The 26,824-nt window shown below is 46.8% G+C and overlaps 1 protein-coding gene across 1 annotated transcript; it reads right to left on the reverse strand.

Annotated features, from left to right (window-relative positions):
* Positions 1-3,972: 3,972 nt before the first annotated feature.
* Positions 3,973-25,052, reverse strand: ZMAT3 (zinc finger matrin-type 3). Its single transcript, XM_034782003.1, has 6 exons — positions 25,016-25,052; positions 15,550-15,869; positions 12,943-13,062; positions 10,905-11,071; positions 10,679-10,779; positions 3,973-4,825 (listed from the first exon to the last, which is right to left on the reverse strand). Exons 2-6 carry the CDS (start codon positions 15,811-15,813, stop codon positions 4,614-4,616), a joined length of 864 nt encoding a protein of 287 aa, XP_034637894.1. The 5' UTR covers positions 15,814-15,869; positions 25,016-25,052; the 3' UTR covers positions 3,973-4,613.
* Between the last annotated feature and the right edge of the window lie 1,772 nt (positions 25,053-26,824).

Consider the following 26,824-nt stretch of genomic DNA (forward strand, 5'->3'; position numbering starts at 1 on the left):
TTCAATCCCGCATGCTAATTTATTCCTGGGAACACATGGACTTTGCCAGTTGTAAAAATTGTTCCTTTTGGATCCATCTTGAAATTTGCTCTTCTTAAGGGGCAAAAGGTTTCTTCCTCATCCAGAGCATCCTTGTGGATACAGACATAAAAACATGTACATGACAAGGCATCAGCACTACAGAGTTCCTGGAGTGGTTTAGGGCTTGACCCTGTTCCACTGAAATCAATGGGAGCTTCAACGCCAATTTCAGTGGGAGCAAGTTCATGCCCTTACAGAGCAAGAGAAATATTCTTTAAAAAGCCAAGCCAGCCTAGATCGTTGTAACAAAATCTACGATTGAGAGAACATCATTTAGCACCCTGCTTTGTTTTGGCATGACCAACGTAAGTATACAGTGCAGCCATGTCATTCACTTTGTACGCAGGCAACAACCCCCTTGCTGTCAATGGGAGTCTTGCCTGAGTAATGTGACGACAGGATTTTGCTCATGTTATTAACAGCATGTTAGTAAGCCAAAATAAGAATCAATGCTTACAGATAGATTCTCTCTATAATGTTCATGTAGTAAGGGAAAAAAAAAAATCTCCTGGACTAAATTTTGCTCTTGGTAACACTGGTGTAAATCCAGAGTAACTCCACTGAAGTTAGAAGGGTTACTTCAGATTTGCACCAGAATAACTATAAGCAGAACTGAGCCCCATGTTAGGTAATGATATAACACGTTTATTTGTTAATGTGTAATGACATCTAATGCTTAATAAAACAAAACAGTACCTCTTTCGTACTCCATATAAATTATATGGATCCCATGTATTGGTCTCATTGCCTTAAAATAAAAGCTACAGCTGGAATGAAATGCATATGTATTTAATGTTAACATTAAGATGTGCTCAATTTAAAGCGTCCACCATTTAGACAAAGGTTGCAATTGTGACTTAAGAAAAAATCTGGAGGCAAACCCTGAATTTGTTTGCCATGAAAACATAAAGGAACATTTTTTATTTTATGTGAAGGAAAAAAAACACATATACGTGGGGAGAGGGGGAAGAGCCACATTTTCACAAAAAATAAATATCTAGTCTGATTCGAAATCAAAGTGCGCTGAAGATTTTTCTATTTAAACAAAAACAACCCATAGGATAAAGCCATAAATATTCACAAGACTGTCAGTGGTCAGCATAATAAAATAAATATGAATGCAATGATTTTTTTTTTTAGCAGCAAAGGTCATTAATCTACTGGCCAATGTGATAGCTTCACAAAAGTCCATTTTATTTTTCCAGTCAAGAAATAAACTATTCAAGGGTGCGGGGGGGGGTCTCTAAAAAGGTGCCACACCTGTATTCTTAATGGATATGGTGCCTCTCCTGCCCCCTGCCGTGCCCCCACCCCACCCCCCATTTCTGAATGTAGATATAGCAGGATATGTTTTCCCCAAGCATTCTGAATCCTCATGTACAGAATTACTTTAATATGCATGTAGTCAAGTTCTGACTTTAATATGCATATAGTCAAGTTCTCCTCTTGCTGAAGGGCCTTTGGGTTGGCTTTAACCCTTAAAACATAGGGGCATAGGACTGGAAGGGCCCTCCTGGGTCATTGAGTCCAGTCCCCTGCTATTGCAGGAACACTAATGAAATCTAAGGTGTTTTTTTTTCACACCTTCATGATTAGCCATTTTCTAGGTCAAGGAGAAACCACTGTGGGTGCTGTGATGGGAGGGGCAGTCTTTGGTTCCCTTGTGCTCACATCAGATCTTCTGGACAGAGCAAGTCCCCGCATGCCCCACATCCTTCTAGCCATGGATGCCTTTTCTCCTGCCTGGGAGACTTGTCAACAGGTGCTGCGGAGTCCCACGCCCTGCTTCACACAAGGGAACAGCAAGGGCAGAGGAGAGATGGAATTCTGGAGGTGACAACCCTCATCCCTGATGTTCAGACTGAGACTGGATGGCGGGAAGGTCTACCTGCCTGTTGGGCAGCCTCCCAAGGAAACCTGTGAGAGCCCCATTGCTGGGGCATTTCAACTAGACACTGTTTTGTGAGGGGAAATTCCACCTTGGCTAGACACCGAGCTAGACACTACGTATAACAGGGCTTTCCCCAGGTCTCATTTTATTCAGTGTTGCATGAAACAATGGAAACACCATGCCGTGGTTTATGGCAAATGGACATTTAAACATGATGCAGATATCGTTGTGGGGAGACACGACAGGGCAACTATCGTCCACCATCCTCCGTCCTTACACGGGGGAGTACAGCCAGGAAAATAGAGGAAAGGCCACAGTTCCACTGTGTGGAATGGGGAGCAGGTCATACCCGAGGACTGCACTCTCTACGGCAGCACAGGAAGGTTGGGAATCGGGCAGGCCAGTGGGCATGGCCAGGGGGCCAGCCAGGGAGAGCACAGGGGAAGGTGCTTGTGCTTGTGCTCTGCAACCCGGGATTCTGTTCTCCCACCCAATGGAGCTCCTCTGTGCAAAGACTGTTTACTCAGGCTTTGCGCAGAGGACCAGCATTAGGTGCTATAGACACTGGAGTCTGTTACCATGCATATAAACATGGATCAGCAGGGAGCATGTGATGATTGCTGTGACCGCCATCACAGTTTAACCTCATCGAGTATAGGAGTGCTATATAAAAGACAGGGCAGTTGGGCAGTGCTCGCTGGAGGTGGCCGATGATACAGATTACTCAAAGTCTGAAGAACAGCTTTTACTTTTGAGCACGCAAGTGATACAAGCCTTTCTGTGGTGGACTGAGAAGATGAACAGAAACTGTTGTTCAAAGCTGAAAAAGGCTGGTGGAATGCAGGAAACTAGGGAGAAGGTGAAGGATGGCGAAAAACAAGGCTGTCTGCCACATGATACGCACTGGGCCAAATTCATCCCCGGTGTGGCCCCACTGAAGTCAATGGGATTACACCGAGGCAGATGTTGACTCGCTGTCTCCAGGAGGAGGGGACAAGCTACAAAGCACCTTTTCACTTCTAGTACCCTCCCACCTGAGAAACAAAGGAGCTACACCAGCATAAAACCGGAACAGTAAAGCAGGCCTGGAAATGAGATATCCACAGCACCTGCCTGGCTCTGATCCTATATAAAAAAAAAGATCAGGATCATTAAATTCACCACAACTGCGTGAATGATCAGAGGAGAGCACAGCAGCCCCACTCAGAGATCACCAGGGGACCAGCCTGGCAACTCAGCCCGAATATCACACAGGGGAGAACACAGCAGCCCAGCCCGGAGATTGCATGAGGGACAGCACAGCAGCCTAGCCTGGAGAAAATACATGGGAGAACATGACAGCCCAACCTGGAGATTACACTCACGCTTGTTATCCCTTCCTAAAAAAAAAGACTGTAAAACGCTGATGTTCAGAGAGAAGCAAGATAAAGGAAAACCCAGTCTGAGACTTAGAGTAAAGGGAAGAAAGGAAATATGCCCAACACGGGCAGCTCTCCTCCAAGGGTGAATTTCACTTTGCACATATAATGCCTGTCAGGCTTAGAGCAGCTGAATGGAGTGGAGATTGAGGCATCTGAAATCCAATAATCCCCAATTTCCAGGGAATTTTACTACATCACAGACCCACCCCCTCTACAGTTACTACAGGCTGGAGAACAGCATTTGACCCCCCTCAGCACCAATTTGATAGGGTGTTTGGACCCACGATTCCTCCCCAGCCCATCCTCATTGCACCATCCATGCTGTCCTTTAGAGGGCCAAGGCTCAGTACAGAGCCTCCATCAGATTATATTAGCTTCTGTTGCCCTCTGGGCCCTGCACAGGCCCCGCTCCCATAGGTGAATTTCACCCATGCTGCATAAAGATGCCTAGTGGCTCCAGTGTGGTAAAAATCCATTGCCAAGAGCAGACCAGAATCTATCCTCCTTGACAGAAGAGAATATCTGCTGATGTGGCAGATCAGCTACTCTCCTATTGCAGATGTTAGGTTGAAATCCTCACCAGCCACTCCAAACACTGGGGGGTGGCCTACATGAGGGTGAGGGAGATAGGATCCTCCTTAGGGTATGTGCACAGCCTCTGTGCCATACCAAGAGGAATGCAGGAGGCACCTGCTGTAAGTTGTATTTGAGGCTATACCCTCTTACACTTCTGCTAGCAGGGATGTGTGGCCAGCAATGCCATTCACACGTCCGCTGGCTCTGTTACCTCCTCTTCTCTAGCCTGCCCATAAAGTCCCCCTGCTGCGGAGTGATGCTGTGGAGCACAGCTCCAGGACACACCAAAAGGGGTGTTGTGTCTCCACATACCCTGCCTGCGTGGCAGAACCATGGTGGTCCCAGTGCTTCTTGGGCCTTGCACATTCATGCAATAGGGCATGGGGGAGGACAGGGCTCCCCCAAAATGCAATGAAGAGCTTTAGATAACAAGCAAACAAACATTAAAACCACTTCACATCCTGCAGAGCATATTCCTGCCAACAGCGATATAAAAAAACCCTAACCATACCATTAAGTTTGCAGGTGTTACATGTATAGCTAGAGAGCATACTCCTATCAAATGGAGCACAAAGCAGGGCATGTGGCAAACAGCAGGCGAGACAAGCTGCTCTATCTGCAAACTACTACCAAGGGATAGCGTGTCATTGTACATAGCCAAGATTCTCCATCTCATTCCTATACCGCTGTTCAGACACCTTGCTTTTGTGCTGTTTGCTTTCTAAATGTTGTCGGAACTCCATCTCTTCGCTAGCCCCGGCATTGCACATGGAACAGTAGTACTGGCCACTTGGGGTGACACACATGGCGAGATCACGAGGAATTCGCTGGCGGGAGCGTGGATTGAAGTAGGGACCTGCAGAGAAAACAAAGGCGTCCATTTATCTGTAAGCAAGAGGAGCCCTGTGTTTCGAGCCTCACTTCACAATCGCTAAGGTCTATGAGGAAAATTGTCAAAAGCACCTAAGTGACTTGGGAGCCTAAATCCTACTTTCAAAAGTGACTTAAGCACTTAGGCCTAGATTTACAAAGGTATTTAGGTCATATTTTAAACAAATTTACTTAAAAAGCCATTCTCCAGTTTATTTACAGGGAATAAACTGTACACAAGTTAGAAAAACTAGCATGCTTAATTAAATTTGACATAATTATTAGTCTAAGAACTTCTCCAACACTTAAGTCAGGCCAATTCTAAGGCTCTTTAATGAGTATAAACAAAATGGAACACTCACTTTATGCTTGTTTCTCTACAACTGAATGCAGCATAATACAGTCTAAATGCCTCATTACCAAAGTAATAACAGACATGGTAAATTTTAAACTGTTTAGTCCATTATAAATAATGGTCTGCATTTATTATCCCTCATTCTTGCCTTTTTTTAGGCGCCTACCGATACAGACAGGATCCTAGTAGAATTTTCAAAGGCACCTAACCGGCTTTGATGCTTAACGCTCACCTAAGTCAATGGGACTTAGGTCAATTTAATTTTGTAGTGCAGACTTGCCCTAAATTACGTTGATGTACAGGCACCGCAGTAATTGAATCGCTTTTGCATGTCCACACTATGCTCCTTGTGTCGGCGATGCGCGTCCTCACCAGAAGTGCTTGCACTGATTTAACTGCCAATGCTGGGCACTGATTTAACTGTCAATGCGGGGCACTGAAAGGCAGCAACAGTCCATGTAAGCAATGCAGCATCTACGCTGACACTCTGTTGCCCTAACTACATCGACATAAGTGCTATGCCTCTTGTGGAGAAGGAGTTATTAAGTCGGTGCAGTGGATGAGTTACATCGGCGGGAGCTACATTTTACTGTAGACCCCTACAGAGTTAGGTCGATGTAAGCTGCCTAACGGTGTATTGTACACCAGGCTTTAGGCTCCTAAGTGCTTAAGTCACTTTTGAAAAGGGGAGTTTGGAGCCTAAGTCACTTAGGAGTTTTTGAAAATCTGACCCTGTATCACTGCTCCCTCTATTTCAGAATTAGAATCAGCTTTCTCATCAGAGTAAGTTTCCTGCTTGCTTAATTAAAAATAATTACGAGAAGATCATATTTAATGTAATTTTAGAAGAACCATTATATTAACTAATACCATGCTGAAAACACAAAATTAAACTAACACTCATCAGAGGGCTGTCTGCGCTAACGAGCACTCATTACAAGACTTGCAAAGAAAAAAAATAAAACCGCTGATCCAGACACTATTAAATATACTTCAAATTAAATGGTATAGAATTAAGCACTTGGACGGGAAGCTGCAAATCAGGAACACCTCTGTTTAGGGTGACCAGACAGCAAGTGTGAAAAATCGGGATGGGGTGGGGGTAATAGGAGCCTATATAAGAAAAAGACCCCAAAATCGGGACTGTCCCTATAAAATCGGGACATCTGGTCACCCTACCTCTGGTGTGCTCTGTGGGGTTACACAGATATAAAATGGCAGTAAATGAGTCTGTCTATCCAGGCCGGGAGGCTTGCTCCTAGCTGCAGTGCAGACATAACCAGTGGGAGTCATCAGCGCTGAGGTCCACCCTAGCCACACCTCCTCCTGCTCCCAATCCACCCCTTCCCCTCCTCCAGTCTGTCAACCTTCAACACCACCACCCCTCCCCGCTATGTCCCAACCCACCACTCCTCCACGTCACTCTGTCCTGCCCTAGAATGCTTCCAGCTTCTGCAGAGGCAACGCACCACTGGCAGACCTAGCCCTGCCCTGGCCAGAGGCTACTCTGAACTGGAGGAATTGACTGGACACAGAGCTGGGCACAGGAGCAAAGTGACTGTCACTCAGGGGTGAATTTCCCCCATGTGCTTTTCCCTGCTTATTCCTAGATCAAAGTTCTTTTTAAAGGATTTTGCAGTAAATCAAAGTGCTTTTCTCTCCCTCCCCACTGCCAAAATAAGAGAACAGGATCTGTCTTTCCCGTATTGGGTTTGTTCAAAGGGTGGCAGAGTCAGAGTGTGAAACACCAGAGAAACTGATTCAGGGAACAGATGGCCTTGGAGGGTGGCAAACCTGCTTTATCATTCTGGACAGCAAGAATGCGAGCATGGGTTGATGTGGTACAGTCGGAGTCAAAAGCTCAGGCCCCTTGCCAAGAAAACACCAGGAAATAGCCACCACTTAGAGCAGCAATAGAGAAAGGCAGATGGGAAATTAAGTTACGAAATGAGAAACCAACCAACCAAAGAGACTGACAAACTGAAGTAACTTTAACTGCTGAGAGGATCAGCGAGAGCCAGACAAAGCCTTGGCACCACAAATAGCTTCTTTCTTTGCAAAGCTTCCTTGACTGAGGGGCTCTCTCAGCACCTGCACAAAGCACGGGTAAACAGACTGTGCGGGGAACAAAGGAGTGGGGAATGGAATGCTCCCAGCTTGGGCATGGAGCACCCGTGCAGACCCTGCACAGCCTCTGAGGCTGCAGCAATACGGGGTGTGGTATCGCAGCTTGCTGAATCGCTCCTAGACAGAGGCTTTGGCCAATGGGACTGCATAATCATAGACCCACTGACTGTCTTCAAATGCCCCCTGTGAGGTGCGCACACAGCCAGGGTAGGGCTGCTCACTCAGCTGCCATGACTGACCCCAACCCCCAGCTCAGTGAAGACCTCCTGGATTATGATCGGGAGGACGTGGTGGATCCCCTGGCGCTTGGTTGGTGCATGGGGCTCTCCATCCCTCGTGTCCCTCGGGGTGTACTCCGGGAGATGAGGGCAGCCTTATCGCCTGTCTCTCGGGCCTTTCTCGAGCAGGCCCTGCTGGAGGGTGCTCCCTGCCCGCCCCTCACCTCTGGTCCTCCAGACCTCGCCATCAGGCCCCTGCTCCGCTAGCCCCCTCCCCCGCACCACCCAAGCCAGCTGCGTGACCTACACTCGCCTTGTTTCTGAATCAAGCCTAGGAAGTGGCTGTATGTTCTCATACTCCATAGCCTTCACCCTCGTCTCACCCTGACGCCAAGTGGCAAGATCTTCTACCACACGTGGAGGATAAGGCGCCCCGGTTGGCCAGTCTATATTCTACCCTGGACCCTGACCTACCAGGGATATTAGCTGGCAACTCCTGGCATGGTTCACCCACTCCCCTCCCTGACACATGCCCTTTTTGCAGTGTGAGATAGACCCTGGCACACATTTAAATCAAGTGCACCAGGTTGCAGCCCCTTTTCCGGTTCCTCCAGAACCTTCTCCTTTGGGTCTCGCTGCACTTTTTTCCACACCCCCTGATCTACGCTCACCCCATCTGTGGCCCCACGAAGTCGCGAGACCGCCTCGTCAGCCTAGTGGCGCTGGCCAAGATGGCCATCCATCATGCTAGGAGAAGGATGCCAGATGGGAGGTGCTCTGTGACTGTGGGGCCTATTTTCGCTCCTCCCTCCGGTCACATATCTGGGCCGCATCCACTGGCTCCCTGGATGCCTTTGAGGAACAGTGAGCGCTGTCTGGGGTTCTCTGCTCAGTGTCCCTCTCTGGCTCCCTGCTTTTACCCCTCACTCCCATCCCTGCTTTTCATTCATTGTCCCCTGAATTTACTTGAGCCCTGGGCTCAGTGGCTGCTCCCTTTAGGCTGGGGGAGGGTCCTTTAGATGTGGGCGGGCACAGATGTTCAGTAGGTGCTATGACTCGCCTCTCCAACAGAGCCTGCAATGACTCAACCCTCAGGCATGCTGCAGCAGCCAATCCCTGGGCACGGCCCAGGTCAGCCTCTCCTCAGACCCCGGTTTCAGCGCTGCCCTCAGCCAGGTCACAACTCTACAGCTGGCTTCGACCCTTGGTACCTGCTCTCCACCATTGCACCAACCACCAGGGCTAACTGCCTAGAACCCAGCACCTGACACCCCCTCCATGGACCTGCTGGAGTGTTTCCCCAGAGGATGCCTGCCCTCCAGTGAAGAATAAAGGTGCATGGAAGGAGGCTGGGGAGGAAGACTCAAGGTGGTTCCCCTCATAGTTTTCCTGGAAAAGTCCTCCCAGCCAGACTGTCTTGGGGGCCTTGGCCCCTTGTCAACGCTGTGGAGTTTGGGGATCCATGGGGAGGGGAGTCTGATATCCAGCTGCAAGGGCAGCTGCTGCCTCCTCTGCTCCCCTTCCCCAAGAAGTATGGCCTCCACACAAGCAGCAACAAAGAAGAGGACCCAGAAGGAGTTAAAGCTCCTTCAACAATATTAGCGCCTGCTGCAATATTTGGTTAGGAGGGGATAGTGCCAGACCTGCTCTGCCCCCTCATACTCCCAAACCTGCTCCCAAGCTCCTGTGGAGACATTTTCAGGAGGAGAAACCATGCAAGAGAATCCCAGGCATGCTAGGGAAGGTGCTGCACAGGAGGTGATAACACCCTCTCTGCATGGGCAGGGACAGGTCCATCTGTAGAAGGTCCCCTCTGCATGCAGACTGTTGTGGGACAATCCAGCCCTCCGCTGTCAATCCAGCCCTCACTTGTTGAGGTCAATGGCAGGTTTGGTTGAGTGAGATGATCAGGATGGGTTCTATGGTCTGCTATCAGGGGGTAGCCGTGTTAGTCTGTATCTACAAAAACAACAAGGAGTCTGGTGGCACCTTAAAAACTAACAGATTTATTTGGGCATAAGCTTTCGTGAGTAAAAACCTCACTTCTTCGGATGCCTGCTAATACTCCTACTTGTCCCTTAAACCTTCAAAGAGCTTTATAGACTCCGGACCAGATTCCTCAGTCCAACCAGGCCCCTTAGTGTCACTCAGGTGGTGCGAAGGAGCCAGATGATGGCTGTAAGTGGCTAACTGAGAACTTCCCCAGTGGTGACAGCTCCTGATCTAGCAGCCTCCACCACAATCCCAGCACAGAGGGCATTCCAAGGTAAGAGGTGTTGTGTTGGGGGGTCAGGAAGGGTCAGAAGATCAGGGTTGGGTGGAGCATCAGTCCTCCACTGGCATGTGGTTCCTGACGCAGTGCGGCTAGCCACTTTAAGGGGAAATGGGCTCAGCCCCTCCAGTGACACAGTTAGCTTTGCCTCCCCAGGTGGGGAAAATGAAGTTCACGTGATCCAATCAGGCCTCTGCCTTATCTAACCCTAGGTTTGGGAAGAAAGGGGAAGTGGTGGCGCTTGATGCTGCAGAAAGGCTGTGAGGAGCCAGAGGAGAGCACAAGGCTGGCAGGGACCTGTGGATGACTCCAGGTAGGAAGGCCAAGGAGTGCCTGCTTGGGAAAGACCAGGGAGCAACCCAAAGGAACCCAGGGGGACTAATGGAAAGGAACCTGGGAAGGGCTGAAAGCTGAGCCCAGAGGGTGAGCAGAAGAATAGAGGACAGAAGAAAGGCCCCTTAGGAAGAAGGGGTTGGGCCTAGTTTGAGACTGGGGCAAAGGCTCTGTTTTGTTTGGCTTTAACTTGGATGAGGAACTCGGATTCCCTGGATAGTTGTACTTTTGTTAAGGGCTTAGCTGGAGGGCCAAGGTAGCAGCAAGGCACGGCAGCAGCCAAAGGAGGCTGTGGAGTTTTGAAGAGCTGTGAGAAGGGGGCAAAATGAGGCAGGGCTGCTGCAGAGCTACCCCATGCCACCCTGGAGATGGCCACCCTGTTACAGTCCCTCATGCTGGAGTCAGAACCAGTGCAGACCAGCCCACAGAACAAGAGCTCCCTAATGCACCCTTCTGTGTCAAGCAGAACCCATTAAGCAATTGTCACTGTGTGACCCATGGAGCATGTAAGTGGTGACACAAGCACTCAAGTACCTGTACTGTTCTGAACCGCATACACATTTCTTCTATTCTGCATCATCTTATAGTCGTTCCCTTCTTTCCGTGCCCTCCGTTTGCCCAGTTCTGATGTATCCCTGAAGGTTAAATAAATACATACAGCTCTGTTTTAAAGCTCTCTGAGATACATTAATAGAGACCACTGGAGGCATGGCTGCACACGTTCAGGACAGCCTTAATGTAAAGGTTGAACAATACCTACGAGAATGAGTTGTTCTGTGCTTCTGCCAGGCGTAGCCTCTTGGCGTGATTCTTTCCTTGGTAGTGAGCCTGGGCCACAGCCGGGGAACTAAATGAGGCATCACAAAGCTTGCAGTAATCATTCTCTGTGGCCATGATCACTCGACCGCCTGGTTTAGAGGCGCCCATCTATCAGCAAAAAGGAGGGAAAGGATCATAGGAGAGTTCATTCTTTGAAATAACTGAGCCAGGCTCAATGAAGTTGACCCCTCTCAGCAAGCTGGTGGTAAGAGTGGGGATTAGAACTCCGGGTTCTCTGCACAGTGTTCCCCAAATTCTTTCTCTTGTGGGAGGAGGGTTTGCCTCTCCATGGCTCCTGCTGGGAGTTTGGCCCCCTGAACCTGCACATCCCCTAAGATCCACACAGATCTCTGAGGATCAGATGGAGATCAAAACAATCTGTGCAGAGGCCCTGTATCTCTGCACTGGCTCTGGCGCCTCCTGCTCCCCCTTCCAGCTTCCTCGCAGGCTTGACTCCTCTGCCTACCACTGCCCCTGGGAGCCCCCTGAAAGGAGATTCCACAGCACTGAGGAAGATCTGTGTCCAGACTACCCGCCCCCAAACTGGATCTCCAACCCAGCAAAGAACCTTCCACGGGTTGCAGAGAAACAATTGACCCCTCCCCACACCTTGCCTATGGACAGCGGGAGTTCCATATGCAGATTTTAGAGGAATGATCCCGTCCCGAGTAAGCCCCGTCCTCAGGATCTCCCAGTGCATTATGTGGCATGATCTTGTCTGTCTACTTAGAGTATAAGCTGATTGGGGCAGTGACTGAGTCTTTTTAGTGTTTTGTACATCACCAAGGAACCAGTATTTCCCAAATAGTGTGACTAACAATGATTTACTCATTGGCCTTGCTAGTGCTACACTTTCTAAGGTGCAGTTTCTTTGGCCCCCGTTTTGATACTTCATATGCTCCTCCCCAACAAAACCCTAGAATTCTGGCGTGCCTGGTACAATATGAACACCTTCTATGTAGCTGGCTCAAACTTGGCTTTCTTTTTTTCTGAGAATTAGTTCTTCAAACAAGGCAGAGCAGCCATCCCAGCTGTTGTAAGCAGCATAGTGCACTTGTAACATACAATGGCTTGGGGGAGGGCCTGCTCTAATGCCCACTGAAACTAATGGAAAGACTCCCATTCACTTCTGTAAGCTTTGGATTAGGTTCTTTTTGTATGTCAACAGGTCTCCCCCCTAGTGGCTGGCCCCAGCAACCATATAACAACCTGCTATTTACTCACAGCTACGGGGTTCGGTCTCCTTTAGTTCAAGTGGTAGAGGCCCGTGTTTTTGGTGCTGAAGGCCCCAGCTTTGATCCCTGCCGACCAACACGCAATGACATGCAAGTCTCGGGTGTGGAGAACATCTGATTTACCCCTGGAGCTAATGGGGCATGCATTCTGCTCTACATGTGCCTGCCATTGGGCAGTTCATGGTACAGCATTAATCTGGATCACAGAGGGGGCCATTCACTCATGCAGCGATTGGAGAATGAGTGCCACAAGAGTAGCTATTTAGGGAGGGAAATGATGGCCCAGTGCTGTTGGTGCTAGACTCTAAACACCTTTTCTACATAGGCACCCAGGTGCAGTCTCACTTCGACGCACAGGAGATGGCTAGGCAAGGGGAGGATATGCCCCCCACACACACACACACACAGAGGAAGGACATGACAACGAGTGATTTCCATGGCTTTAAACAGCCATAATCGGCAGAGCATCTGATTCATACAGGTATCATAGGATTTGCCACACAGGATTAGATCAGTGGCTCAGTGAGTCAAGTCCCCTGTACCCGGGAGTGGTCAATACCTGATGCTTCAGAAGAATGTAAAGGCACACACCGGGCCAATTGCACCATGCTGGACATAGTGAGGAAAATTCCTCTGACCCCTGCAGCAATCCCACCCCAAAGCATGAGACCTAGTTACCCTTGTCATAGGGGGTACTGACATGTAAGCAGCACATGTCACCTCGGTCACCTCCCCAGGCCTTACCTGAGCTGAATGGGAGACAATCTGAGGCACGGCAGGCTCCACTGAATTGCTCATTCTGGCGGGAGCTGGGCAACTATTTGCAGCATAGTAATTCCGAAGTTTCTTACTATGGTTTTTACCCTGGAAACAGAACTTGAATTAATCACTGTCCAGGTGGTAGAGTCCCACCTGTATCTAGCAGCCAGAGGACTCAGCTAAGAGGCTGAAATGTAAACGTAGTCATGACAACAACAGCTCAGATACAGGCTCTGATCCTGAGAGGGGCTGAGTAATCTCAACTTCCATTGATTGCAATGGGAGATTAGAGTGCTTGACATGCCTCATGAGATGCTCAGTACCTGGCAGGGCTGGGTCTTGGGATGGGGTATGTACCCCCCACACTAACAGTGAAAGGGTGAAGGGGAGCCCAACTAGCCCATTCTGTAGCACATGAAGTGAAGACAGGTAATTGAGGATTAGACCCAGCTGTGAAGAACCAACCTGGTGGCTTCTATAAAGAAAGGCTGCAAGGCAATAGGGAGAGGAGACCTAGGAGAGAGGTAGTTGGGTGTTTCCTCTCTGGGAAACAAAACACAGAGGGGCCTGCACCTTGGGACTATCTCTGAAGGGAGAAGGAGGCTGGGGAGGAGACTCCTGAAGCAGACCTGGGAAAAGAGGCTCCAGGGAGATAGCATGGGACATGCTTTCCAGGCCAGCCAGCAAACCTAAGGGATGAACCTACAAAATTCTGCCTGGAAAAATTAGAAGCTTCTTTGAAAATCCATCACAATAATCTAGAAAGACACTCAGGTCTCCCCATCTCACTAAAGCCCTCCCTGTTCAGTACACTCCTCCGGAAAAATCAAAGTGAAAACTATTGCAACATAGCCAGAAGGTCAGCAAACTGGCACTCTGTTGGACTTGGGAAGGGGGAGTGAACTGAAGACTCTTAGACCACCCACCCCAGATGATCATATCTAGAAGTTGTCAGAAGTTGAGGGTCCAATAAGATGATGTTCTCACCAGGTAGAAGCACAAAGTGAGAGATGATCTCTGAGGATCCATATCATGAACCATATCAAAAGAAATGTACATTGGGGTAGAGAAGCTGGCTAATCCAATGGTGTCTGTCATATACTACACCCCCGTTTGTGTAATGAAGCCCCACTCAGAGACAAGACCAGTTCAAGTGAACCATATAAATGGTGTTTGGTCTAAGAGTAAAGGTAGTGACTTCATTCTTATAGCACAGGGGCGGGCAAACTTTTTGGCCGGAGGGCCACATCGGGTTTCCGAAATTGTATGGAGGGCTAGCTAGGGGAGCATGTGCCTCCCCAAACGGCCAGGTGTGGCTCAGCCCCCCCCCCCCCCCTGCCCCCCCCCCCCCCCCCCCCCCCCCTGGCCCCCCCCCGGCGCCCCCCCCCCCCCTCCCCCCCCCCTGTTCCCCACCCTCTCACCGCCCTGACCCCATCCACACCCCTGCCCCCTAACCATCACCCCAAACTCCCCTGCCCTCTATCCAACCCCCCCTGCTCCCTGCCCCCCTTACTGTGCTGCCTGGAGCACCGGTGGCTGGCAGTGCTACAGCCACACCACCCAAAGCACCAGGACAGGCAGCCGCGCCGCCCGGCTGCAGCCAGCCACGCCACCACACAGCACAGAGCACCGGGTGAGGCTGCGGCTCTGCAGCGGCGCTGCCCGGCAAGAACTCGCAGCCCCGCCGCCCAGAGCATTGCGCCGGCAGCACAGTGAGCTGAGGCTGCGGAGGAGGGGCCGGGGGCTAGCCTCCCGGGCCAGGAGCTCAGGGGCTGGGCAGGACGGTCCAGCGGGCCGGATGTGGCTCGCGGGCCATAGTTTGCCCACCTCTGTTATAGCACCTGCTGTCTGAGTTACAAAGAGCATACTCCTCCGTCTCAACAGAGCCTGCTCAATCCGTCACCCAGGGGACATAAACCTGCTAAACTGGCATCCACTGATAAAAGCAGCAAAGCTGGGAGAAAAGATAGGTAATCAACATTTTTAAAATATATTTTTAAATTAGAACTGGAAGGAAAATCAGAACTTTCTGTTGGCCTTAGTTGAACTGGGGAATCTGGTTAAATTCCCGCTGCCTCTCCCCCTTTATTTTAAATCTTATTTTAATCTAGGACCAGATTCCCCAGTTCAACTAAGGACCAAAGTGCACGGGGTTTTGCTTTCTCATTCTCCTGTGGTGGGGGAGGAAAGAAAAACTTTGACTTAAATACATTTTCCATTATTTTGGTCAAAAGGGCAACCTTTTTTCATGACGGAAGAAAAGTTTTGATGAAAAAATTGTGATGAGCTCCAGCCTAAATCACAAAGAGGACAAGCAACTCATTAGGGCCCCCCTCTTAAACCCTGTGTAGCCTCAGTCACCCTCCTTCAGGCATGGGAGCAAAAAGGGGGCCTTCAACTGCCCTCATACCCCACCTGCCTCTGGCAGTGGGACCAGAAGGGGAGGAAGCTCCTGGCACATGACTCCCTCACTTATGGCAGGTTGGGGCCCCACAATTCATAAGGCTTGCCCTACATCTCATATTGAAAGAGTGGTAGGCACCTCACAGGAACAACTAATCTGAACATCTTTCTTCTTTTGCTTCTCCTTACCTGGTAATGCGCCTGGGCTTGCTGTGCTGAATTCAGAGTGACATTGCAAAGTTTACAACACAGGGGCTTACATAGTTCCTCCAGCACAGGATCCTTTGCAAGCTCCTCTTCTTGCGAGTGCTGCAAGGAAGGCCCCAGTCCAAACGGTTTCTGTGGGGACAGTGGTGAGTTGGCTCTTGGCCTTGTGGCCACTGACATAGGAGGAGATGAAGGCTTCTCAGGACGAGGATGAGGAGGAAGTCCTGCCTGCTGCAAAAGAATCATTGGCCGGGAGGACTGCTGGCATGTTACTATTGAAGGAGGAAGACTCTTCTTCAGCTCTGAACCAGAAAAAGACACAGGCTCAAATAAACGGCATCCTTTTCACAATGTGAATGTCCAAGATTGGGGCCAACTTGGCCAGTTTCACTCCAGCGGCTCTGTGTCCCTCCAACAATGCAAAGCAGTTACAAACCCAGTTTAACAAGCCAGTTAAGGTGAGTTGATAGCTTCTGCTTCACTGGAGCAGGGCAAAGCTGCTGCAGTCAGCCTGTTAATCCAGCCCCAAATAGTTTTTTAGGCAAAACGACACGGATTAAAATCTGAGTTTAGCTATTAATAAAGGCTCTGGCACCCTCCTGGAAATTTAAGTGGACTACTAAGAACTTATAATATCTGGACAACAAACAAAATGAGAACTCACCAGACATAAGCTTTCAGATGCAAGAAAATATCATTCTGCCTTGTTTGTGTTATCCTAGGAGGCCCTGAGCCTACATTTGCTGGTGGAGTGACTCACTGCTGAGCTCATGCAGAGGCCCACTGAACCAGTGCTCCCAAGGGTAAACACGTGGAGTATTGGGGCCTTAGGCCCTTTCCCAAATCCAAGAAGGGGTGGGCTCTATGCCAACGAGTTCACAATCTAAGAAATAAACTAATACTGCAATATGTGTTGTTGCTTGGTACCTTGTCAATCATTTGGAAGTAGCTGTGTATGTTGTGAATCGTAAACCCCATACAAAGCCTTCATAAATATCAACTTCAGGAAAAAAGGTCAAAATTAACTTTTCTCCAGTAAATAAAAGCACTGAGGGAGACACTGTTGTCTATTGGTTAGAACAAGGTACCAGGAGTGATTTCTTCTGGGTTCCATTCCACACTCTGCCACTGTCTTGTGGCATGACCTTGGGCAATTTCTCCATGCCTTCACTTACTAAGTATCTGAATCCTTCTCACACTATCAAACATCACTTAAAGCATGAATAAGACTCTGCCATCCCTGTCTATCCTGGGCTGCTCTTTGCGTGTCCTCTTTGTTAAGTCCAATAGTCTTCCCTCTCTAGTGTTCAATGAAGAGATTAGTTCACTCTGCCTCTCTTACATGTCCTCCAGTTGCCCAATGGTACGCCTCCCATGGCAGATGTTCTGGTTACATTCTTAATAAATCCCAGATACTTACATTGTCTTCTCTGGATAACTTTGGAGTTAAAAAGTTGTGGAACTTTGACAAATCTCCTCATTTGTTACAACTTCATTCCATTTAATACCTACCATTTTCCTAAGGCATTTGCTACTGAAAGCATTTGGATATCTGCCTCTACTTCTGGCAGATTTTACTAAGTACAATGCAATATTAAAAACTATTTCATATTTTCTTAGGTTTGGAAGATTATCTCATATTAGCACTTATTCAGTTTATTTCTCAATCAGTTCAAGTTCTTAGGAACCCCCTTAAATTGCCAACAAAAAGCTTTGAGAGGCTTAATTAATTTATGTTTGCAAGTTGTGTTGAAACCCTGGGATGAACATTGCTAGGTTAATGCAAAGTGGAAGTATTAGTGTAAATCAAGACAGAGCCACTTTTTTAAAGATTATAATAGCTTCTCATCATAGCCCTGCTTACCAATAAACAGGATTTGATATTTTGGCCATTCCAAATCACATCAAGCTAAAATTGCATACTGGGGTGCCAGATTTGTACTATCTTTAAGCAGAAGTGTTTTAAATACAGGGACCTACCTTTACTTTTCTAAATAAGCAATCCTTAATTTAGATTGCAGGTAACAATTTCAGAAGTGTCTTAGGTGCCTAAGTCCCATTTTCAAAAGTGACTTTAGTTCTTAGACCCACATCCTCTGAGGGCCAGATTTCAAAAATGCACATAGGTGCTTCCTGGGATTTCCAAAAGCACCTAAACAGATTAGGCACTTAACTCCCATTCAAATCAATATGAGATTGGCATCTAACCTAATTAGGCACTTCTGAAAATCTCATGAGGCACTTATCTACATCTTTAGCCTATGCCCTCTACACCAATATTCCACACAAAGATGGACTACAAGCTATCAGAAACAGTATCCCTGATAATGTCACAGCTAACCTGGTGGCTGAACTTTGTGATTTTGTCCTCACCCACAACTATTTCACATTTGGGGACAATATATACCTTCAAGTCAGCGGCACTGCTATGGGTACCCGCATGGCCCCACAATATGCCAACATTTTTATGGCTGACTTAGAACAATGCTTCCTTAGCTCTCGTCCCCTAACGCCCCTACTCTACTTGCACTACATTGATGACATCTTCATCATCTGGACCCATGGAAAAGAAGCCCTTGAGGAATTTCACCATGATTTCAATAATTTCCATCCCACCATCAACCTCAGTCTAGATCAATCCACACAAGCGGTCCATTTCCTGGACACTACTGTGCTAATAAGCGATGGTCACATCAATACCACCCTATACCGGAAACCTACTGACCGCTACACTTACCTACATGCCTCCAGCTTCCATCCAGGACATACCACACGATCCATTGTCTACAGCCAAGCTCTAAGATATAACCGCATTTGCTCCAATCCCTCAGATAGAGACAAGCACCTACAAGATCTCTATCAAGCATTCTTAAAACTACAATACCCACCTGCTGAAGTGAAAAAACAGATTGACAGAGCCAGTCGAGTACCCAGAAGTCACCTCCTACAAGACAGGCCCAACAAAGAAAATAACAGAACACCACTAGCTGTCACCTGCAGCCCCCAACTAAAACCTCTCCAGCGCATCATCAGAGATCTACAACCTATCCTGAAAGATGATCCTTTACTCTCACAGATCTTGGGAGACAGACCTGTCCTCGCTTACAGACAACCCCCCAACCTAAAGCAAATACTCACCAGCAACCACACATCACTGAACAAAACCACTAACCCAGGAACCTATCCTTGTAACAAACCCCGATGCCAACTCTGTCCACATATCTATTCAAGTGACATCATCATAGGACCTAATCACATCAGCCATACCATCAGGGGCTCGTTCACCTGCACATCTACCAATGTGATATATACCATCATGTGCCAGCAATGCCCCTCTGCCATGTACATTGGCCAAACCGGACCGTCTCTACGCAAAAGAATTAATGGACACAAATCTGACATCAGGAATCATAATACTCAAAAACCAGTGGGAGAACACTTTAACCTGTCTGGTCATTCAGTGACAGACCTGCGGGTGGCTATATTACAACAGAAAAACTTCAAAAACAGACTCCAACGAGAGACTGCTGAGCTGGAATTGATATGCAAACTAGATACAATCAACAAAGGATTGAATAAGGACTGGGAATGGCTGAGCCATTACAAACATTGAATCTATCTCCCCTTGTAAGTATTCTCACACTTCTTATCAACCTGTCTGTACTGGGCTAGCTTGATTATCACTTCAAAAGTTTTTTTTCTCTTACTTAATTGGCCTCTCAGAGTTGGTAAGACAACTCCCACCTGTTCATGCTCTCTGTATGTGTGTATATATATCTCCTCAATATATGTTCCATTCTATATGCATCCGAAGAAGTGGGCTGTAGTCCACGAAAGCTTATGCTCTAATAAATTTGTTAGTCTCTAAGGTGCCACAAGTACTCCTGTTCTTTTTGCGGATACAGACTAACACGGCTGCTACTCTGATACTTTATTTCTCCAGTGCACCTCCCTTGTCAAGGTGCTGTGCTCCCTACTAAAATCAATTTCTAAATATTAATTCAAATGCAATCCAAAAAAACCCCAAAGAACTTCACTAAAATTAACAACTGAAACAAATTTGAGGATGTTCAATGCAGAAGCTAAAGAGGAAAGAAGGGAATGGATGGAAAAGTAGAAATTAGAGGGAAGTGGTTGTTCTAAAAAACACCGGGGAAGGAGGAGTGTTTAATGATGGGTGAGAGATGGACTGCTGGATTATATGGTGAAGTGAATTCCACACCCTAAGGCCCACCACGACAAAGACACTAATTCCTTTTTCTGAGTATGATGGTGGGATTCCTAAAAGGAACTGAGGTCCCTTCCAACCCTGATATTCTATGATTCTATGGTCATGTCATAACAGAGATCTTCTTCAAGATGAAGTCCAAGGAAGACGTTTCAAATATAGTCAGGGAGCCTACCTTGTTGCAGCCTTTAAAAACCAACAGTACCAGCTAACAATTAGTGTGCCACTGCACAGGCAGCCAGTGCAAAGTGGGCATAACGTGAACGTGGCTGTTAGACCAGTGAGAAAAGGGATGCTGGATTCTGAACAAGTGGCTAATAGTGGAGCAGCTCTGCTGTTAGTCCTAACAAGATGGAATTTCATCAGCTGAGCATATGAGACACAAAGGCAGGGATTGCTATTGTGAGGTTACCCTGAGATAAATCACCTGTGCAAATTGTGAAGTGCACATGCAAAAAAAAGTTCCTATCACATGGAGGGTGGGGATGGGACTTCCTAGAGAGGGCATGATTGACTCACTGCTTCTAATCACATCCTCTCAACTAGAATGAACCTTCTTGTAGTAACGAACTCTATCCAGCAGCAAGACTTCATAACTAATCCTGAGTTTTAATGTGTCCAGACAAGATAGTTCAAACATCCGTCCAGGCCAGAGACTTGAACTGTGCTGTCCACAGGGCAACAGATGTACAGCTGTGCCTACATCCCATAGTAAGAAATGATCTGACTAAAAGAGCTCAGTATATACATTGAACAACATGGGTGATAAAGGGACCTTTGAAGGACACAGCGTTTCAAATCCCGTATTATCACCATGGACTGACTCCTCTCTTCTAGGTAAGACTTCAGAGCAGCTCCCCGACACACTAGCTATGTTCCTTAGCTGTCAAAGCAGTAACCATGGCCACTTATATTAAAAGATGTTAAGAAATCCACCATGACCAAAATGACAAGCTGACCCTGATTTAAAACCAGCGAGAGGTCATTTGTGAGCCTGACAAGTGCGATCTCAAAACCAAAAAATGCCAGTCCTAAAATGGGAACTATCCAGGATGCCACTAATGTCCAAGTGCTCCTGGACTGGAATAGCCACCGCCTTCTCAATCTTGTTCCCTGAAAGTGGGGGATTTGACAGCTGGCAAGTACTTCAGTGTCAAGAGATGGCTTCTTAAGGAAGAGGGTGGACATCTGCATGTCTAAGGATAATTAACATCTTTCTCTTGTTAAGTGAGGCATTGATGACATCTCTCAATGATGGTGGCACAGTCACATCATTGTCAAGATGGACAGAAGTCAAAACTGCAGGCCGTGTGCCACAGGGAATTCCAGAGGACAAGGAAATCAGAGATCAGGTGAGATAGTCTATTGGGAACCCATGGCTTTACTAGTCAAAAGATACAGAGACCAGCCTAGAACCACATTGTCCCATCTGTGTAAAAAGGTAACTAACTCACCATTATAATCAGTTGAAGGAACTGCTAATTGGACAAGGCCATCTGAAGTAATCTGATTGCACACTATCTAAAAGAGTTCAGCTGGAATTTTCATTACAGAAGGTCTAAGCCTGAGGACAAGTAACATCTCCTAGCCTCACTGTCAGTGATTCTATATGCCTGTATAAAATCCTTTAACAGAAAAAGATGAGACACCAGGTAATTATCCCAGTGACCTTATTGCCAACATATGCTCCAGGTGCTTCAACACCTGGAGATCACCATGGTCTCCATATTCAGCAAATTGTGATGCTACAGCAAGGGGAAAGGGAGTCAAGGTATGACCCAGCACCAATATGGAGATCTCAGAAAAGCCACAGAATTCAATAGCCTCCAAGGCCATGAATCTGTAGCACCTGTATGGTGTCTGCATTGATATAGATAAGGTGATGATTGAACTACCCAACATAAAGATGTAGTCTACCATCTGTGGGTGTTCTCTTTGACCTTCAGGATAAAACCCAGAAGGTGAAATCCTTGTCCCATTAAAGTCAAAGGCAAAACTTCCATTGATTTTAATTAGGCCAGCATTTCTCCCAGGGAGTCCTTTCACTTCCACTCAAGAGAGCATTTGAAAATGGACTATCTTAAGAAACTGACCATTTTTTTGATATTATCATATTGACACTGCAAGCCAATAATAACCAGATTATAGTGTTACAATGTGATTGGTAAAACAATGTCAGTACAAGTCTGTGAATGCCTGAGAACATCATCAGATCATATTAAATGTCTGTAACAGCAATGACTTTAGGAAATGAAAGGAAATCATATCACTGTAAGCCAGTGAAAACCATAAATGCATCAAGCTTTGAAACCTCTGCTCAGGAATGCTTTTTCTCCAGGAATAAAGATTGCTCAAAGCTCACAGAGCTGAAGATTCATTAACATTTCTTCCCTTCTCAGCACAGTGTCTGGATTTTAATATAATTGCCTCTAAAACTATGTTAAGAGAACTGTAAGCACTCAAAGCCAGGAAATGATATAGTTAAGGTTGCTCTCGCAGCCTTAAACATTGCCCTTTGGCTTGTATCCTTTTACAACACAATCTTTAATGACATGCTTTCATAGTGTTTCTCAATACTACAATATACTACCATACAATTTTTCTGTACAATCTTAGGAGCAGATTGTGACCCTTTTATTCACACTATTAAGCTGTTATTCACATGAGTAATCGCATGTACATGTGCCGCTTCTTCTCATTTTTAAAATTTGTTTATACTTACTCTTTTCATTAACTCAATTATTAGAACAATCTTTATTGTTTTAGGGTACAGTCCTGCAAAGTGTTGCACACTCTGGTACTGATCCAGCAAAGAACTTGTGTGTGCTTCACTTTAAGCATGTGAGATGTCCCATTAAAGTCCATGGGATAATGCTCTTTCACTTTTTAGAAATAAATTCTCCTCTCTCTATAAGTATCTTAATCATTGAATCAACAACTATGTACTATATAATATTTTTTCTAACCACCAATATAGTTTACCATGGGTTCAGCTCAGGGCATAACTGTTAACCCTAAGACAGATTTAGCCCCCCTTACTCACATTGAGTAGTATTGTACTCTGCAGGTAGTCCCTTTAATTTCAATGGAATAACAGGTGGAAGAAAGAGTTATTCATTTGTGATCATGGGTATCATAATTTGGACCTATACAGTTAATTTAGCTACACATTTAGGTGACCTGGACATGCCAGCAAATTTGTATTATTACTCTATTATACATAATGGAGTGGTTTTCATTTGCAGTAAAAGAACTTTACAGCATTCCAGCAATGGAAAGTGGCCTTAAATTAGATGTAAATATGGTTTACTCTCACTTTAAGCCTACTTTACAAAGCAAGCACTGTCTAAAGTAGTGTTAAAGTAAACGAGAACCAGGCCCAATCTGCTGTATCTTGTCTAAAAAGTGTTTGCTATTACTTTCATGAACTCTGGCTATCATACATAGTGCAGTATACAGCACTACAATGTGTAGGCGGAAAAAATTATGACATGACCTTATTTGAGAAACGGTATGTAACTAAAGATTTTTTTAAATGGATTAAGGGTACAGAGGCAGGATTAAGGTTACATAGGCAATCTTAACATTATCGTTTCCTGCCGTTTGACAGGAATGTTGATTTTTCTTTAAAGGCAGTGCTAGGATGTTTTTAGTTAGTTGGTTTAGAGAAATATGTAAGAAAAAGAAGATCCATAATCTAGAACTATTTGTCTAGGCCCCACTGTAACACCCCATCCCATTTACCTTACTAGGTCCACAATGGACTCCATCTCCACACTGTAGGAAGTTAGCAGGAGAGATTCCCTCTCCCTGTGCACTTTAGAAGCCACGCCATTTTTACCTTATGAGATGACCAATGATCCCTGCATTATTCTCTGCCCAACTTCAGTAAAGGCTCAGATGTACTTTTAAGACACAGCCTGGAGCGGAGAGTCTGGAGCTGCAGTTCCCCAGGGTGAGTTCCAGGAGGCATTCTGCCTCAGGAAGACAGGATGTCTCCTGGGTCTCGCTGTCATGCCCACTACTACACATCCTTATGGGCTACAACGTACTTCCTCCTGTGCGTTCCACAGGACAATGCAGAGGGATTCAGCCAGCTAAGTCCATCTACTTCCTATCCCTTTGGAGTGCTGTGTGCCCCTGGGAGAGTAAGGAAGGAGCTGATCCTGCACTTCCCTGAACACAGAGACCACAATTGTACCTGGCCTTTGTGTGTGCCATACAAGAGGGGAGGAAGGTTCTATATGTTCACTACCCTATGCAACCCCGGGAGAAATGTCAGGCACAATCTAGGCCCAAAAGTTTTTCACTGCACAGCTAAGTTTGTCAAGCATGTACACACAGTACAGCCTTCCTTAGCAGCAGATTTTATGAACATAGTTGGAAAATTCCTTATGAAGTGCACTATTCAAAGGCAGAGTGCAATTTTTAAAAAGGTCATAACTCAGTCAAATCAAATTTCTGTGCCAAGTTTTCCTGACTGTTTCCAGCTGTTTCAGTGATGGAGTTATTCAAACAGTCACTATTTATTTATTTTTTAAATCAGAAAGTGTATTTTTTTCTCCAGGCTCCTCATACTCCAGAATGAATGTACTTGTTTTTACCGAAACTTTCCCGATACATTCACCTTTGGTCAGAGACCAAGCCTGACAAATTTCAGCCTAAAAGCTGAAGGCTTCATACAGTACTAAGTGATTGAACACAGGCATTAGAATGGAAACAACTTTCATGACAGTGGTCACTGACACTGACTCTACACTGCTGTAGATACAAAACAGGTAATGCAAAGGGCAAGGGAACATTTTGTTACCTAATACATCATTATGGGACTATACAGCATGATGCAAAAACTGACATTTTAGAAATTTTATTTATGCAAAATTGAAAGCTTTACACTCCCCATGACTTAAATTCTAATTAAAATCGGAGGCATCTGTCGTTATGTTGAAATGGTGGCAATTCAAAAGAGAATTCAAGATGCCAAGATGCAATTTGGGAAACATAAACGCAAAACATAGCATCCAAAAACTGATGCAATATGTAGACATTCAAAACATACATGCAACATAAATACCCACATGCAAAACAAACATGTAAAATCCCACAAACTAACAAGTGGAACATGTACATAACACTGCTTGTGGTGCGATTTACCTCCCTGTTATGGACAGTGTCCTGACTACTCTAATAAATGCATACACCCAAGTATAATGCACTTACTAGAATCCCCTGATTCTGGGAGGAGGGACTCAGAGAAGCAAGCCAGTCCTGCACATCCCCAGCTGAGCTCTTCACCTCCTCCTTTCTTCCTTTTTCATGACAACTTAAGTCGGGTTGCTCCCCACTAGATCTGAGGGGCCGGCAGTCAGAAAAGTCAGTGCAACCGGACACAGAGGGAAACAGCTGCAGGAAGTGACTGCAGAACAGGGGGGAGGAATAGGGGAGGAGACTCGGGAAAACTGCCTGTAGTATCTCTGCCGAGGCGCATGAGCCTCGGAGAGGAGCAAATATTGCTACTGTATACCAAGTGATGCTGCCGCTAAACCCCCAGGCTCACCGGAAAGCCCCGTGAAGGCAGATCTGTGACAGACACTAAGGGGTCGCTTTGCCAGGATGCCAATAAAGTACTATGGATTTGAACTGAATTCGTAGGAGGCGCGCAACTAGAGAGAGGAGGGGCTGGGGAAATCATGAGTGAGAGGGGCCAGTACCAAGGGAGGGGATGAAAAGGAGGATACGAGTGGGGAGTCACTGATGTGGGGGAGAGGACAGAGTGAGGAGGAGACATTAGTGCAGGGATGGAGATGGAGGGGAGGGGAGGGAGATGGTTTGGGATGTGGGTTAAGAGCATGGAGCTGGAGGTTTCTGCCCAAATGACCAACGGTGAAATAGCAACAACAAAATGTTGCTATTTTCAATGCCACTTTCCGGTTTCAGAGTCCACAGCCCATTGAGCTGGACTGGGCAGTTTGCCTCTCTTGAGAGCTATTGCTTCAGGAGGCCTGCAGAAGAAAACCCAGAAATGGTTTTCATGACATTTTTAAAGCTTTCTCCACAGTCATATTTAGGGGAAACGGTATGGATTGGACTGTACATACCATTCGAGGAGTTACATTGTGCTCGACGGCCTTGTTTATTTTGTGTCATTTTACAGAATTCGTTTTATTGTGTACTCTATTTTTCCCCCAAGTAAAATATAATTTTTAAAACCAAGAGAAGAAAATACATGTTGATTTTCCAACTGTTCACGTCTCCTCTGCAAATGGAGGATTCAAAGCATTCTTATTCTCGTCCAGGCTGCAGTTATTATTATTTAACATTTTTAAGAACATAAGAACAGCCATACTGGATCAGACCAATGGTCCAGGTCATAGGCGCCGACTTCCATTGTTCCCGGTGGGTACTCGACCCTCCCTGACCCTGATCCCACACCACCCTCGCCCTGCCCCCATTCCACCCCTTCCCCAATGTCCCCGCCCCTTCCCACCCCCATTTCACCCCCTTCCCCCAAGTCCCCGTCTCTTCTCTGCTTCCTCCCCTGAGCGCCCCGCATATCCGCTCCTCCCCCTCCCTCCTGGAAAGCCCTAAGTGCCACCAAACAGTTGTTTGGCAGCAGGAAGTGTTGGGAGGTAGGCGGAGGAGCAGGGACGCCCTGCACACTCAGGGGAGGGGGAGGAGGTGGGGCGGGGGGTGAGGGGAGCTTGGCTGCCAGTGGGTGCAGAGTACCCACTAATTTTTCCCCCGGGTGCTCCAGCCCCGGGGCACCCACGGAGTCGGTGCCTATGGTCCAGCTAGCCCAGTATCCTGTCTTCCAACAAGGGCCAGTGTCAGATGCCTCAGAGGGAATGAACAGAACAGGGCAATTTATCACAAAATCTATCCCCTGTCATCCAGAGGTTTAGGGACACTCAGAGCATGGAGTTGCATCCCTGACCATCTTAGCTAATAGTCACCAATATACCTGTCCTCCATGAACTTATCTAATTCTATTGCAGAAGTACCTATAGGCTGACCTGGTCAGGCTCCTCT

This window comes from Trachemys scripta, chromosome 9, assembly GCF_013100865.1.
Source record: "Trachemys scripta elegans isolate TJP31775 chromosome 9, CAS_Tse_1.0, whole genome shotgun sequence".
Taxonomy (NCBI): Eukaryota; Metazoa; Chordata; order Testudines; family Emydidae; genus Trachemys; species Trachemys scripta.

What these genes read in the sequence shown, in the direction of transcription:
- ZMAT3 (XM_034782003.1), bottom strand. Translation starts at nt 15,813, where the DNA reads ATGATTCTTTTGCAGCAGGCAGGACTTCCTCCTCATCCTCGTCCTGAG. An exon ending in GCACAGAACAACTCATTCTC is followed by an intron (nt 10,780 to 10,904) that starts GTAGGTATTGTT and finishes TTTAACCTTCAG; the next exon opens with GGATACATCAGAACTGGGCA. An exon ending in TGCGGTTCAGAACAGTACAG is followed by an intron (nt 4,826 to 10,678) that starts GTACTTGAGTGC and finishes TTTTCTCTGCAG; the next exon opens with GTCCCTACTTCAATCCACGC.